Source organism: Bubalus kerabau, chromosome 16 (genome assembly GCF_029407905.1).
Source record: "Bubalus kerabau isolate K-KA32 ecotype Philippines breed swamp buffalo chromosome 16, PCC_UOA_SB_1v2, whole genome shotgun sequence".
Classification (NCBI taxonomy): domain Eukaryota; kingdom Metazoa; phylum Chordata; class Mammalia; order Artiodactyla; family Bovidae; genus Bubalus; species Bubalus kerabau.
This window is the reverse complement of record NC_073639.1, coordinates 75,623,174-75,635,504: the sequence shown is the minus strand read 5'-3', so window position 1 is coordinate 75,635,504 and position 12,331 is coordinate 75,623,174. Positions and strand designations below refer to the sequence as shown.

The window sequence follows — 12,331 nt, the reverse complement described above, 5'->3', positions numbered from 1 at the left end:
GGACTGCAGGCCCCAGGGTGGACCGTCCGGTGGGCGCTGGGTGCAGGCCCTGTCTGCCTCCCCTGTGCAGACGCCTCCCCTGAATAGACGGGGAAGCTGAATCCCCTCCTAGTCACCCCAGCCCTCTTCCTCAGCTTCGACTGAGCTGGGACTTGAACTCGGGTCCTAGGCGACCCTGCCTGGGTCCCTATCCCCCTATGCCTGTGTCCCCTGCAGCCCCAGGGTCCTTTGGATCTGGAGATGCTGAGGTGAGCAGCTGCTGGGGGCGGGGGTCACGAATAGGGGGCAGGTTGGGGCTCTGTCCAGGTGCCCTGCCCCTCTGAGCCTGACCCAGGAAGGGTCCTCTATTGTCCTGGCTTTGCTGAGAGCCAGAGATCAGCCATGGGGTCCTGGGAGCCCTGCACCCCCACTCCCCCCGGGAGCCAAGTTGGCGCCAAGTCCTCGCACACACGGGCCGGCGTACCCCCTGGGCACTGGCAGCTGGCGGGAGGGGCAGCGGGTCGAATGGCAGACAGAGAGTTAACAGCAGCGCTGACTTGTCTCTGGAAGGAAAAACTCCCCACAAACGCCCTGCTGCCTGGCATCCTGCCAGGGCCAAGATAGAGACTAAAACTGGAAGTCCCGGCGGGTGGCCAGCTCTGCCTCTGCAGCGGACACTTGAGGACGGAGCAGCCCTGCAGCAAGCCGTCTGTCCACACACCCACTGTCCACCTGGCTGCCTGCTGCTCATCTGGAAACCTCTGTCTGTCCATCCATCCAACTCTGTCTGTCTGATCCTCCTTCGTCCCGCCATCTGGCTGTCCGCCCATCTGTCTGTCTGTGGCCCCCGTCTGGTGGTCCACCTGTCCTGTTACCCGTGAGTCCATCCACTCACCTTGTCCGTTCAGCTGCCCGCCTCCCTGTGCACCTCCCTGTCCGCCAGCTGCGTGCCCACCTGCCTCCCCTCTCCCCTGGGCCTGTCAGAGCCATGGCCCAGGGCCGCGGGGCCGCGGTCAGCCTGGTCCTGCTGGCACTGGGGCTGGCGCTGGCCATCATCGTGCCCACCGTGGTCGTTTCTCGGCACCGCGTCCACTGCGGCCCCCAGGCCTTTGCCCACGCTGCAGTCGCTGCGGACTCCAAAACTTGCTCGGACATTGGGCGGTGAGTAAGAGGTGGGTGGGAGCTGGGTGGGCCTTGGCGCCGGCCCCTCCCGGAGACTGTGTGACCAGCGGTGAGAGTGTGGAGAAGACACGTGTGTGTGTGTGTGTGTGTGTGTGTGTGTGTGTGCTGGCGTGTGGGGGCCGCATGGGTTTGGGGGAAGAGGCCCCAGGGCCCTTGCATAGACCCAGTAGCAGATGTGCATGGGGGCAGACAGGGTCCAGGGTAACCACCATCCGGGCAGAGCGGAGGTGGCGTGTGAGACTGGCCTGAACCTCAGGCCTGGGAGGCCCAGAGGGGACGCTGCCACAGTGTTGCTGGTATGGCCCTCGCTGACCCCGATGATGGGCCCAGCGCCTTCAGGGAGGCCCTGACCGTTTTCCGAGGCTGGGTCTTCCCCGGGACGTGGGTGAGGAGGGCACAGGCTCCATATGTGAGGACTGGCCGCCAGGGTGCACTCAGTGATGCCTGGCCCTGGGAAACCCGCCCCCGATGGCACTGTGTCCCCCCACGGCCTCCCCTCTGCATGTCAGGGCTCGGAGCCAGGCCAGCGGCTGGCAGAGTGACTGATGCTCGCTGGGCGGGGAAAGGGGGCTGTGGAGAGGGGCCCCAGCCGGCGTTTTCCAACCGACCAGACCTTCTTCCAGGAAGCCCAGCCCATGGAGGCTTCCCACGAGGACACCCTTCCTGGCCCCTGCCCCGCTACCCAGCTGGGCTGTGGGAGCCTGGGCTAGCACCCGCCTCCCTGCCGGTTCCATCTGCTTCCCGGAATGTCTGCCTCAGGGGCCATGGTCAGGATCAGAAGCGCTTTGTGATCTGAAAGGGACAGTGCTGGACTGAGGGGCATGGTGGCCGAGCCGCTGCCACCAGGCACTGCTGGGCAGAGGGCGTCCGTGCCCCCTATGTCCTACGGTCACCCCTCTTCCCAGCTCTCTCCCTCTTTCCATCCATTCTTTCCTCCCTTTGTCTGCCATCTGGCCCTGCCCCCTCCTGTCCTGGGCCCTCCCTCATGGCTCCCTCAAGGATGACAGGGACAAGTCGAAGGGTAGCCTGCTTGGTCTTGGCGGGGCTCCCAGGGGCCAGGAGGGGAATGACGCCCCCCAGAAGCACTGTGCCACCCCCCACCCTGAGCCCATATTTGCAAAGATGCAAACAAGTTGGGCCCTTTTGGCTTAGTGGTAAAGAATCCGCCTGCAATACAGAAGACCCGGGTTCGATCCCTGGGTCGGGAAGATCCCCTGGAGGAGGAAATGGCAACCCACTCCAGTATTTACGCCTGGAAAATCCCAAGGACGGAGGAGCTTGGCGGGCTACAGTCTATGGGGTCACAAAGAGTGTCACATGACTGAGTGACTAAACAGAAACAAGTCAGGGGACTTCCCTGGTGGTCCAGTGGCTAAGGCTCTGTGCTTCCAGTGCAGGGGTCAGGGTTCGATCCCTAGTCAGGGAACTAGATCTCACAGGCGGCAACAAGAGTTCACGTGTGACAACCGAGCAGGGTCCTGCATGTGCTGCAGTTAAGCCCCAGCGCACGAACACATAAGTAAAGAGGTCAGGCTTCAGCCTCAGAAGCACTGAGAGGACGCGGCCCCCAGGGGCAGGGCCCTGCGGGGAGGCCCGGCTCACCCTGTGCCCCCAAGCCTTTGCAGAGGGCCTGTGCTCTGCAGCCCCCACTGGCGAGGAAGCGGATGTGGTTTTCTTACCGATTTCTGTCCGTGTCAAGCTGTGACTCACTTCCTGCTGCTGTTCTCAGAAGTCCAAGAGATGGGAGGGAGCCCGGAGCTGCCCCAGCCGCTGAGGGACGGGGGCGACTCCTCCAGGGCCCTCCCCTCACTGTGCCGCCATAGCGGCTGCCTCCTGTCCCTTCTCCGCTCACCACGTCTCCCTCCTTCCATCCTGCAAGCACTGGGTTCTCTGGGAGACCCTCTAGGGAGACCTGAGGGTCGGCGGCGACTCCTAGGCTTTGTGACCACTTGGAAATGCCATGCAGGGTCCCCAGGGGAGGCTTCATTGTTCCACTTCATGTCTGAGAAATCTAGGGAGGACGGAGTCTTCCCAGGGTCCCCACCTTCCACCCAGGAGCCCGGGCTGCTGAGAGGGGCGGACGGGGTGGGCCCAGCCGCTGGGAGGACCAGGGAGGACAGCCACAGGAGCGCTTTGTAAACTGAGAAGCACCTTGTATGTGGCCAGGGGCAGTGTAAAGGACGTCGCAATTTGCAACCTGTAGAGTGCAGTGAGTCTGCGAGCCGCTGGACCTGAGGGATCAGCCTGGTGTGGTCTCTGAACTAACCTGGGGTGTGGTGGCAGCCGGCAGGCCACCCGGCTGTGCCCACTCCCCAGTGAAGGCTGGCAGAGCAAGCCCGGGGGTGGGGGGAAGGCAGGGGCTGAGGAGCCTGGCTGCTTACTCAGCGCCCGGTCCCCCCAGAGCCATCCTCCAGCAGCGCGGCTCGCCCGTGGACGCTGCCATCGCGGCTCTGGTCTGCACCGGGGTCGTCAACCCCCAGAGCATGGGCCTGGGTGGAGGGGTCATCTTCACTATCTACAACGCCACCACAGGTGAGTCCTCTCGGGACCCCCGTGGGGAGGATGGGCTCTGCCCCAGGTGCTAACAGGGAGGAGCTGGAAAAGAACCAGAGGGCGTGGCCGACCGGCCTGTCCGTCACGCCCCTTCAAGGCCTCGCCCCGCCCCTTACTGGGTCTCGCCACGCCCACCCTGCTGAGCCCATCCCAGGAGTTAGCACAGAGGCCCAGAGCCCCGCCCGGGCTGTCGTGGTGTGCGGCGAGGCCTGGCAGCCTCCGGGGCGCCCCTGACACCCCGAACGCCCTGCCCAACCCCAGGGAAGGTGGAAATCATCAACGCCAGGGAGACGGTGCCCTCCAACCCCATCCCGGCTCTGCTGGACCAGTGCAAGCAGGCCCAGCCTCTGGGCATAGGTGAGACCCTGGAGAACCACCTCCCCCCACCTCTGCCCCACCCCACCAGGCCACTGGCTTCAGTTCAGTTGAGTTCAGTCGCTCAGTCGTGTCTGACTCTTTGCGACCCCATGAATCGCAGCACACCAGGCCTCCCTGTCCATCACCAACTCCCAGAGTTCACTCAGACTCTCGTCCATCGAGTCAGTGATGCCATCCAGCCATCTCATCCTCTGTCGTCCCCTTCTCCTCCTGCCCCCAATCCCTCCCAGCATCAGAGTCTTTTCCAATGAGTCACCTCTTCGCATGAGGTGGCCAAAGTACTGGAGTTTCAGGCCACTGGGTTAGAACCTCCCATCCCAAAGGGACAGGGTGCCTCTTGGACTGGCTGAGACACCCTGGCACTGGGGGGCGGCAGCTGGGGATGGGGAGCCCCCGTGGAGGTTCTAACTCCCAGGCTGGGGCTCTTTTCCTGGGGGAGGGCTCTCTGAGTTGGGAGGGGTGATCCAAGCAGTGACCACTTCAAAGGCCCCAGAGACTTCGGTGGAGATGCGTTCGTGGTCTGGGGCTGGTGGGCTGAGCTGGTGGACTGGGGTCTGTGGCATGGGGTGGTGGGCGGGGTCAGTGGCCTGGGCTGGTGGACTGGGCTGGTGGGCAGGGTCGGTGGACTGGGCTGGTGGGCGGGGTTGGGGCCAGTTTTCCTGAGCCCCAGGGACCTGGTCATGGACTTTGTGCAGAAGTCCATGGGAGTCAAGGGGGTTCAAGTGGAGAGGAATGTGCTTCCATGTGAGCTACAGAAAGCTCACTCGGGCTGCCATGGCTGGGAGGGGGCCAGGCGGCCAGGAGTGGGGTGATGGAGAGCCCCTGGGCCCGAGGGCACAGGTGGCCCCAGGGGCAGGGACTTGACACCCTGTGCTGTGCAGGCGCCCAGTGGATCGGGGTGCCCGGGGAGCTCCGGGGCTACGCTGAGGCCCACCGCCGCCACGGTCGCCTGCCCTGGGCACAGCTGTTCACGCCCACCATCGCACTGCTCCAGGGGGGCTTCCGTGTGCCCACCATCCTCGCCAGCTTCCTGCACAGCCCATTCCTGCGCCCCTCCCTTACGGAGTCATCCCTGAGGTGAGCGCTGATGGAGGCCCAGGGCCCCTCCTCAGCCCCTTCTCCAGCTGGAAGGTCTACCCTGGAGGCGGGGTGGGGCGGGGGCCTTGGATAATTAGCACGTCCTGGTCTCAGTTCACAGACCTCTGCCTCCACGTGGTAGCACCTCATTGGAGGGCTCCGGCCAGAGGGAGTTTCTGCCCACGTGATGGGGCTCCCGGGGCACAGATCTGGGCTCTGCACACCCCCTCGGCCCTGTCCTCTCTCCCACCCCTGCACTCTCCTTTCCCTCCTTCCCCTCTGCCCTTACCCCTCTCACGCTCTGGGCCCACCCAGGCTGCCCACTGACCAGTCCTCCAGGAGGGCAGGACCTCAGGCCCTGGGTGGATGCAGGCCTGGCAGGGTGTGTGGCCTCCCTGGGACCCGGTGATGAGACGTGAATGGTGTCAGCCCCACCCAGTCCTGGAGAACCTGCCCCCCCCCACCCCCGTGTCCACCGCAGCCCCGCAGGACCGCAGACCAGGACTGCCTCCCGTAGGGTCGGAAGTGTGGCCACCCTCCAGGACCCGGCCCCCCCTGAGGCCGCCCCCCACCCCCCAGACAGCTCTTCTTCAATGGGACAGAACCCTTGAGGTCTCAGGACCCACTGCCGTGGCCCATGCTGGCCGCCACCCTGGAGACCGTGGCCACAGAAGGCGCAGAGGCCCTCTACACAGGGCGGCTGGGCCAGCTGCTGCTGGAGGACATCGCCAAGGAAGGTCAGCGTGCGAGGTCCCACTGCCCTGCCCGGCCAGAGAGGGCGGGGTCTGGGTGCCAGGGCTGAGGGAGGGCCAGCAGCTCCCAGGCTTCAAGAGGCCGTTCCTTCATCCTGCCTGCTGCTGGGCCCAGGGACCCTGCGGTCAACACCCCTGAGGCGCAGGGCCCCGTGGTTTCGGGCCTCAACACGGGAGCTCTTGGTGGTCATGGGGGCTCCTGGCCTGGAGCTGGCCCCCCTCAGAGGCCAGTGCGCCTCCCCCATCTTCCCTGCTTGCTTTCCACCTGCCCATCTCCGGTCTGCCCACCCATCCCCCAGCCCCGAGCCACTGCCCACAGACCCAGCATTGCCGCCCCCCCACCCCCCTCCCGGGGGTCTGGAAGGCTAGGGGGTGAGGGGAGCCCCGCTGTGTGACCCTGGGCCCCTGGCTGACACTGTGCCTCCATTTCCCTGCTGTACACGGAGTCGTCCCCGCCTCGCCCAGGTAGCCAGCTGACCCTGCAGGACTTGGCATCCTTCCGGCCTGAGGTGGTGGATGCCCTTGCCATGCCCCTGGGGGACTATACCCTGTATTCGCCGCCGCCGCCTGCTGGGGGCGCCATTCTCAGCTTCGTCCTCAACGTGCTCAAAGGTGAGGCCCCGCCCCGCAGGAGTCCGGGGCTGAGGGTCGGGCCTGGGGAGCGGTGTGCTCCAGAGCAGACCTGGGGGTGGCTAGGGCTCTGCAGGGGCGCCTGCCGTCATCTTCCTGCGGAGCCCCCCACCCCCACCCCGGGGGACCCCGACCCGGGGCAGAGGAGCAGGTGGTGAGCTGCCCGTCGAGTGTGTGCACCTAGGCCTGAGGCCCAGCCTACAGCAGCCTGCAGGGTGGGGGTCGGGGGGGCCCCAGCCGTGTCCAGGGCCAGGACTGTCCGATGCTGACTACGTTCTCCGGGGCTGCCATTAACAAATGATCACCCATCACCAAAACCTGCTGGCTTAGACCACGAGAAATTTATGCTCTGCTAGTTCTGGAGGCCAGAAATTCAGAATCAAGGTGTCCACAAGGCCACCTTCCCTCCAGGGCCGGTTGGCAGGGGGAGCATTTGTTTTCTGCCTCTTCTAGGTTCTGGGGGCTGCGTCCGGTCAGCATCTGCGACCACACGGCTTCCCTGTCCTGCGTGTCTGTTTTACGCGAATGTCTTAGATTTAGCGCACACGGCATAACCCGCTCCTCTCAAGAGCCTTCAGTTACTGACACGATTGCCACAGAAGGGGACACTCTTCCGTGGGGGGCAGTACTCATGGGTCCTGGGGATTAGGATGCGGAGTCCAGGCCCACTGCACGGCATGACCCCCACCTGCGCCCACCCCCCTCCCCCAGGGTTCAACTTTACCGCCGAGTCGGTGGCCGGGCTGGAGGGGAGAGTGAACTTGTACCATCACCTCGTGGAGACGCTCAAGTTCGCTGGGGGGCAGAGGTGGCGGCTGTGGGACCCTCGAAGCCACCCAGAGGTCCAGGTAAGGTGTCCTGGACTGGTGGGCAGCCCCGTCCCCGCCCCAGGGCTCAGGGTCAGGCCAGTGGGCGCCCTGTGCAGACCCCGAGCACCTGGCAGGTGAGGCCAGAGGGAGGTGAACACAGTTGGCTCTGGAACGGGAGGGCCTGGCAGTGGCCCGAGCAAGGAAGGTGCGGTCGGTCTGGGGACAGCAGGGAGCCGGGAGGGCCGTGGGGGCACCCTCAGGGGACCCTCCGCCGCGTGGGCCCCTCCAGGCCGCTCACGGACCCCCTCACCCGCCCGCCGTCCCCAGAACGCCTCCCAGGACCTGCTGGGAGAGGCCCTGGCCCAGCACATCCGCCAGCAGATGGACGACCGGGGAGACCACCCGCTCGACCACTACAGCCTGGCCGGGGCCTGGACCCACAGGATGGGCACGGCCCACGTGTCCGTGCTGGGCGAGGACGGCAGCGCCGTGGCCGCCACCAGCACCATCAACACGCCGTGCGTGGGGCTCGGGGCAGGCGGGCGGGCGGGCCGCACTGGGTTCCCTGGGCCTGGCGCCCCGCCCCCACTTGCTGTGTCCGCGGGGTAGGTGGGGGGCGGTACCTCTCCTCCTGTCAAAGGGGTCCTGCGCCCGGGCATCTCTGGCTGAAGGGTGCTCACCCGGTGTCTCTGAGCGCGGATGGGGAAGGCGCCTCACACCAGAAGGATGGTGCTGGGGAGGGCCGGGGCGGGGCCAGGGAGTTTCTCTGGGGGCGGGGCCGGGGCGGGGCCGGGGAGTTTCTCTGGGGGCGGGGCCGGGGAGTTTCTCTGGGGGCGGGGCCGGGGCGGGGCCAGGGAGTTTCCCTGGGGGCGGGGCCAGGGAGGCTCTGGGGCGGGGCCGGGGAGGGGAGCGCGGTCCCTGAAGCCAGGGGCTCCTGGACGGCGGGGTGAGTCAGGACGCCACAGCCTGCTCCCAGCCCCGCCTCCGTCCGCAGCTTTGGAGCCATGGTGTACTCACCACGCACGGGCATCCTTCTCAACAACGAGCTTCTGGACCTGTGCTGGAGGCACTCACAGGGCTCTAGAGCCACCCCCCGGCCCGGTGAGCACAGCTCCCCCCCCGCGCCAGCCCCGGCTGAGGGAAGGCGGGCCGGTCTGGAGACGGAGCGGGCGGCCCTGGGGGGCTGGCTGGGAAGCGAATCTGCCCTGACGCCTGTCTGGCTCCCAGTTCCAGGTGAGCGGCCCCCGTCGTCCATGGTCCCCTCCATCTTGGTCAGCACAGCCCGGGGGTCGAAGCTCGTGATCGGCGGGGCCGGCGGGGAACTCATTATCTCTGCGGTGGCTCAGGTGAGTCTGGGGACTCCCGGCTGGAATGCGCCCTTGCTGGGCGGCCCTGCTGTCCCCCGAGGGGTTGGGGAGGGTGGCTGGTACCCCCACTCCCCCGTCTTCCTCCCTGCGTCGTCCTCTTCCCTGCAGGCCATCATGAACAAGCTGTGGCTGGGCTTTGACCTGCAAGCCGCCATCAACGCCCCCATCCTTCACGTGGACAGCAAGGGCCAGGTGGAGTTCGAGCCCAGCTTCAGCCAGGTGAGGCAGACGCCTCCGTGCCTGCCTTCAGAGCCTGGGGGCGGGGGCCTCAGCTCCTGTATGCCTTGGGCCAGGTCTCCACGCATCTCCAGGGTCTCTGTGAAGGGTCACAGACGGGCAAGCGTGGGGACCAGTCTGCCAGGCAGGGCACTTGGCCCCTCAGACACCAATACCTGGGCCCTGACGCACCGTCTCAGACCTGAGCCATGAGGACCGTGCTCAAAGCACCTCACCCGCGAGGACCACGGGGGCCTGGGGCCTGCCTGTGTCCTTGGACTCGTGGGTCTTCAGAAGCCTCCAGTGATTCCTCCACCAGCAGGGCCCTGGGGAGTCTTCCTGCCACATCCCTGGCATCCGGGATCCCCCGTCTTCTCATGTGGGTGTTGAGAGAGCGGATCCCAAGCTACCAATAGCATGGCAGCAGGGCCATTCCTCCTGATGTTGAGTCGGGCTCTTCTTAAGCATGGAGGACTCGGGGCTCCAAAGGGCCCAGGCTCTGCCTTCTAGAGGCTTTGCTTTCCAGACCCTCAGAACCGAGTCCCCCACCGCCACCTACCTTCTCCACTGAAGCCCTGGACTCCTCTGGGGTTACGCTGAGGCCCTGGTGTCCTCAACCCAGGGCAAAAGTGAGGCTGTGTCTCGGGTCCTTCCAGACAGAGCCACGGACTCCGTCGTCCTCTCTGGAGCCGGGCCTCTGCTCTGGGGCCTGTGGAGTGGGGGGCCACAGACTCTGCGTCCTGCAGACGAGGCTGCGTCCAGCGCCCCTCTGTCCTCACCCAGACCCGCGCCCCCACTCCTGTCCAGGTTGGGGTCCTCAGCTCCTTGCTTGGGCCCCGTCCCCTCTGTAACCGGCCGGCCTCCTCTCCTCTCCAGGAAGTTCAGAAGGGGCTCCAGGACCGGGGCCAAGAGCAGAACAAGAGGCCCTTCTTCCTGAATGTGGTCCAGGCCGTGTCCCAGGACGGAGCCTGTGTGCATGCCGCAGCGGACCCGCGGAAGGGTGGGGAGCCCTCGGGCTACTGAAGGGCTGCTCCCTCCCGATTTGGAGTCCTGCCCCGCGTGCGCCCGGCCAGCCTGACCTGGGGATCGAGCGCCCTGGCAGGATCTGGGCCCCTGGGCTGGACGGTCGGCCTGGAGCTGCAAAGAGGTGGACAGCCCAGCAGATGGACCACTGTGGGGGTCGAGTCTCCCCACCAGAGCCCCGGCCCTGGCCGCTCCAGGCCTCACCCACGACTGTGCCCCTGCCCCCTGGAAGCCCCGCTCCCCACTTGTGTATCCTTCCGTCTGAGATTAAAGAAGAGACTGCACCATGCCTGACTCGGGGTCAAGGTGGAGAGGGCCACGCACAGAGCTAACAGTCTTCCACACACGCCACCACGGGGCCAGGGAAACCAGAGCCGGGCTGGCGCTCATCCAAGGCGCCCCTGGACACTTGCTAAGGCTCCACACATGGCCGCCTGGACTACTGGCTGACGGGGAAGGCTGGGGTGTGGCCTGGGGCCGCCTGGCCCTGGCTCCTGGGAGTCTGTGGCCCAGGCCCATCCTGGAGCTTGTCCTCTGTCCTGGGCAAAGGCTGGAAGACGAGAGACCTAAGCCCTCCCCAGCCCGCATCTCCAACCTGCTCTCACCCTCAGCATGGCTGACGTTTTGGGGGGCTGTGCCCACAATGTAGAATGCAGAGCAGCGTCCCTGGCCTCCCCCAGCTAAACAAGCCCCCTGCCCCGGCCAGTCAGCAGTCACCCCTGATTGAGAACCGCTGCTCTGGACCCAGGAGCCCCCGGCCACTGGGGATGGCGCTGCCAGCTGCCAGACGGGCTGGCCTTCCTGAGGGAGGGCTCTTGGTGGGCTGACCTGGGGGGAGGTCCTGCCCGCACCCTGATTCCTGGGAGCATTGGGGACTCTGGTCTCAGCCCAAACATCCCCCAGAGGCGTACCTCCGCATGGCTGGAGTCCAGCCACTCGGGCCAGGGGAGGGCTTTGGCTCCTGTGCCCAGGGGGACAGAACGCGGCAGACCGGGGGACTCAGACATGCCGCTCACCTGCCACAGGGCCTCCCAGTGGCACCCATGTTCGTCGCTGTGTCCGTGCACGTGGATGCACTCCTGCCCCCACTGGGGGCTCAGTTACTGCCCATGAGCTGGTGGGTTCCCTCCCTGCCCAGGCTCTCACCCATCTTTCTGGAACATCAGACTCACATACCCACCCACCCACCTGCCTCCCACCTCCTGAGCACCTGGACCCTCAGGCACCTACCTCAGACTCAACACGCCAAACCAGAAGCCAGCTCTAAGGCAGCCGAACACTCTCCAGTGGCCTCCCTTCCCCGCTCCGAGATGGTCACCCAGGTCTCCCCCTCCATCTGCGTGGCCTGGCCTTGGTTCCATCTTTATCCCTCTCTCTGCCTCCTGGCCACTGCCACCACCTCAGTCCACTCCCCACTCAAGACGATCGTGACCCTTCAAATGCATACCCCATCCTGCGAGGAGGCCACACGGGGCCTTCTTTGGCCTCCAGGGCCCCTGGAGGAAACCCAGTCCCCACGCCCTGCTCATCCCACCCTGCAAGACTTGCTGGCCCCTGCCCACGTCTCTTGTGGACCACAAGCCACACCAACCGAGGCACGTTCCCAGCCCAGTTAGCAACTCTTACAGCTTCTGTAAACATCTCGTTAAACAGAGGCAATCAAAGCCAAGACTGCAGTATCTTCAAAAATAACATTCACATGTATACAGATGAGTCCCCACAGAACATAGTGAGAGGAAAAAGAATTTGCCTGCCAATGCAAGAGACGTGGGTTTGATCAGGAAGATCCCCTGGAGTAGGAAACGGCAACCCACTCAGGTATTATTCTTGCCTGGGAAATCCCATGGACAGAGGACCCTGGCGGGCCACAGTCCATGGAGTCACCAGGAGTCGGCATGACTGAGCACGCGTGCACGCAGGGCTCAGAGGAAAATTCATTGTCCTACTCAGTTACATTAAAATAATCAAGACAGCATCTCGTGTAAGACGTTAGTAAAAGAACAATCAGAATAGTAGGGAAAGCAACAGGAAGAATTGAAGTTGACGCAGAAATTGAGAATTTGAAGTCAGAACAGATCTTGGAAAAAATATACAGCTGTTAGCTAGCCAATCAGTAAAAATTAAGGAAGTGTAAATACGCAAAGAATGAAATGAGAATGGGGAAATAACGTAAGCTATAGAGGAAGTTAAAAGTACTAGGAAAGATGACTCATTTCAATAAAAATAAATTTGGAAACTCGACAAAATAACCTTTCTAGGATAAATAGGATTACGGTACTTAACACGTGGTAAAAACATCTCTGTTTTATCAGAAATTCAGATTTAATTGGGCAGGCTTATAGGTCCCAGGAGGAGCAAAGATCTA

The 12,331-nt window shown here is 64.4% G+C and overlaps 1 protein-coding gene across 4 annotated transcripts; it reads left to right on the top strand.

Annotated features, from left to right (window-relative positions):
- The first annotated feature begins 312 nt into the window (after window positions 1-312).
- On the top strand, window positions 313-12,000 carry GGT5 (gamma-glutamyltransferase 5). Of its 4 annotated transcripts, none has more exons than XM_055550187.1 (12): window positions 313-1,140; window positions 3,563-3,693; window positions 3,976-4,071; window positions 4,974-5,169; window positions 5,772-5,906; window positions 6,391-6,533; window positions 7,263-7,399; window positions 7,688-7,878; window positions 8,355-8,461; window positions 8,588-8,706; window positions 8,836-8,946; window positions 9,820-12,000. In XM_055550187.1, the coding sequence occupies exons 1-12, from the start codon at window positions 968-970 to the stop codon at window positions 9,964-9,966; spliced, it is 1,686 nt and encodes a 561-aa protein (XP_055406162.1). In that variant the 5' UTR covers window positions 313-967; the 3' UTR covers window positions 9,967-12,000. The 4 variants fall into 4 exon arrangements, with proteins under 4 accessions (XP_055406162.1, XP_055406161.1, XP_055406163.1 ...); XM_055550186.1 differs by having other exon boundaries at window positions 5,749-5,906; window positions 6,387-6,533; XM_055550188.1 differs by lacking the exon at window positions 8,836-8,946 and having other exon boundaries at window positions 5,749-5,906; window positions 6,387-6,533.
- Window positions 12,001-12,331: the final 331 nt, after the last annotated feature.

Excerpts from the sequence above, each read along its gene's own strand:
- GGT5 (XM_055550185.1), top strand. The coding sequence starts at position 968 with ATGGCCCAGGGCCGCGGGGCCGCGGTCAGCCTGGTCCTGCTGGCACTG. Across the intron at positions 7,400-7,687 it reads GAAGCCACCCAGAGGTCCAG|AACGCCTCCCAGGACCTGCT; the intron begins GTAAGGTGTCCT and ends CGCCGTCCCCAG. Across the intron at positions 7,879-8,354 it reads ACCAGCACCATCAACACGCC|CTTTGGAGCCATGGTGTACT; the intron begins GTGCGTGGGGCT and ends CTCCGTCCGCAG.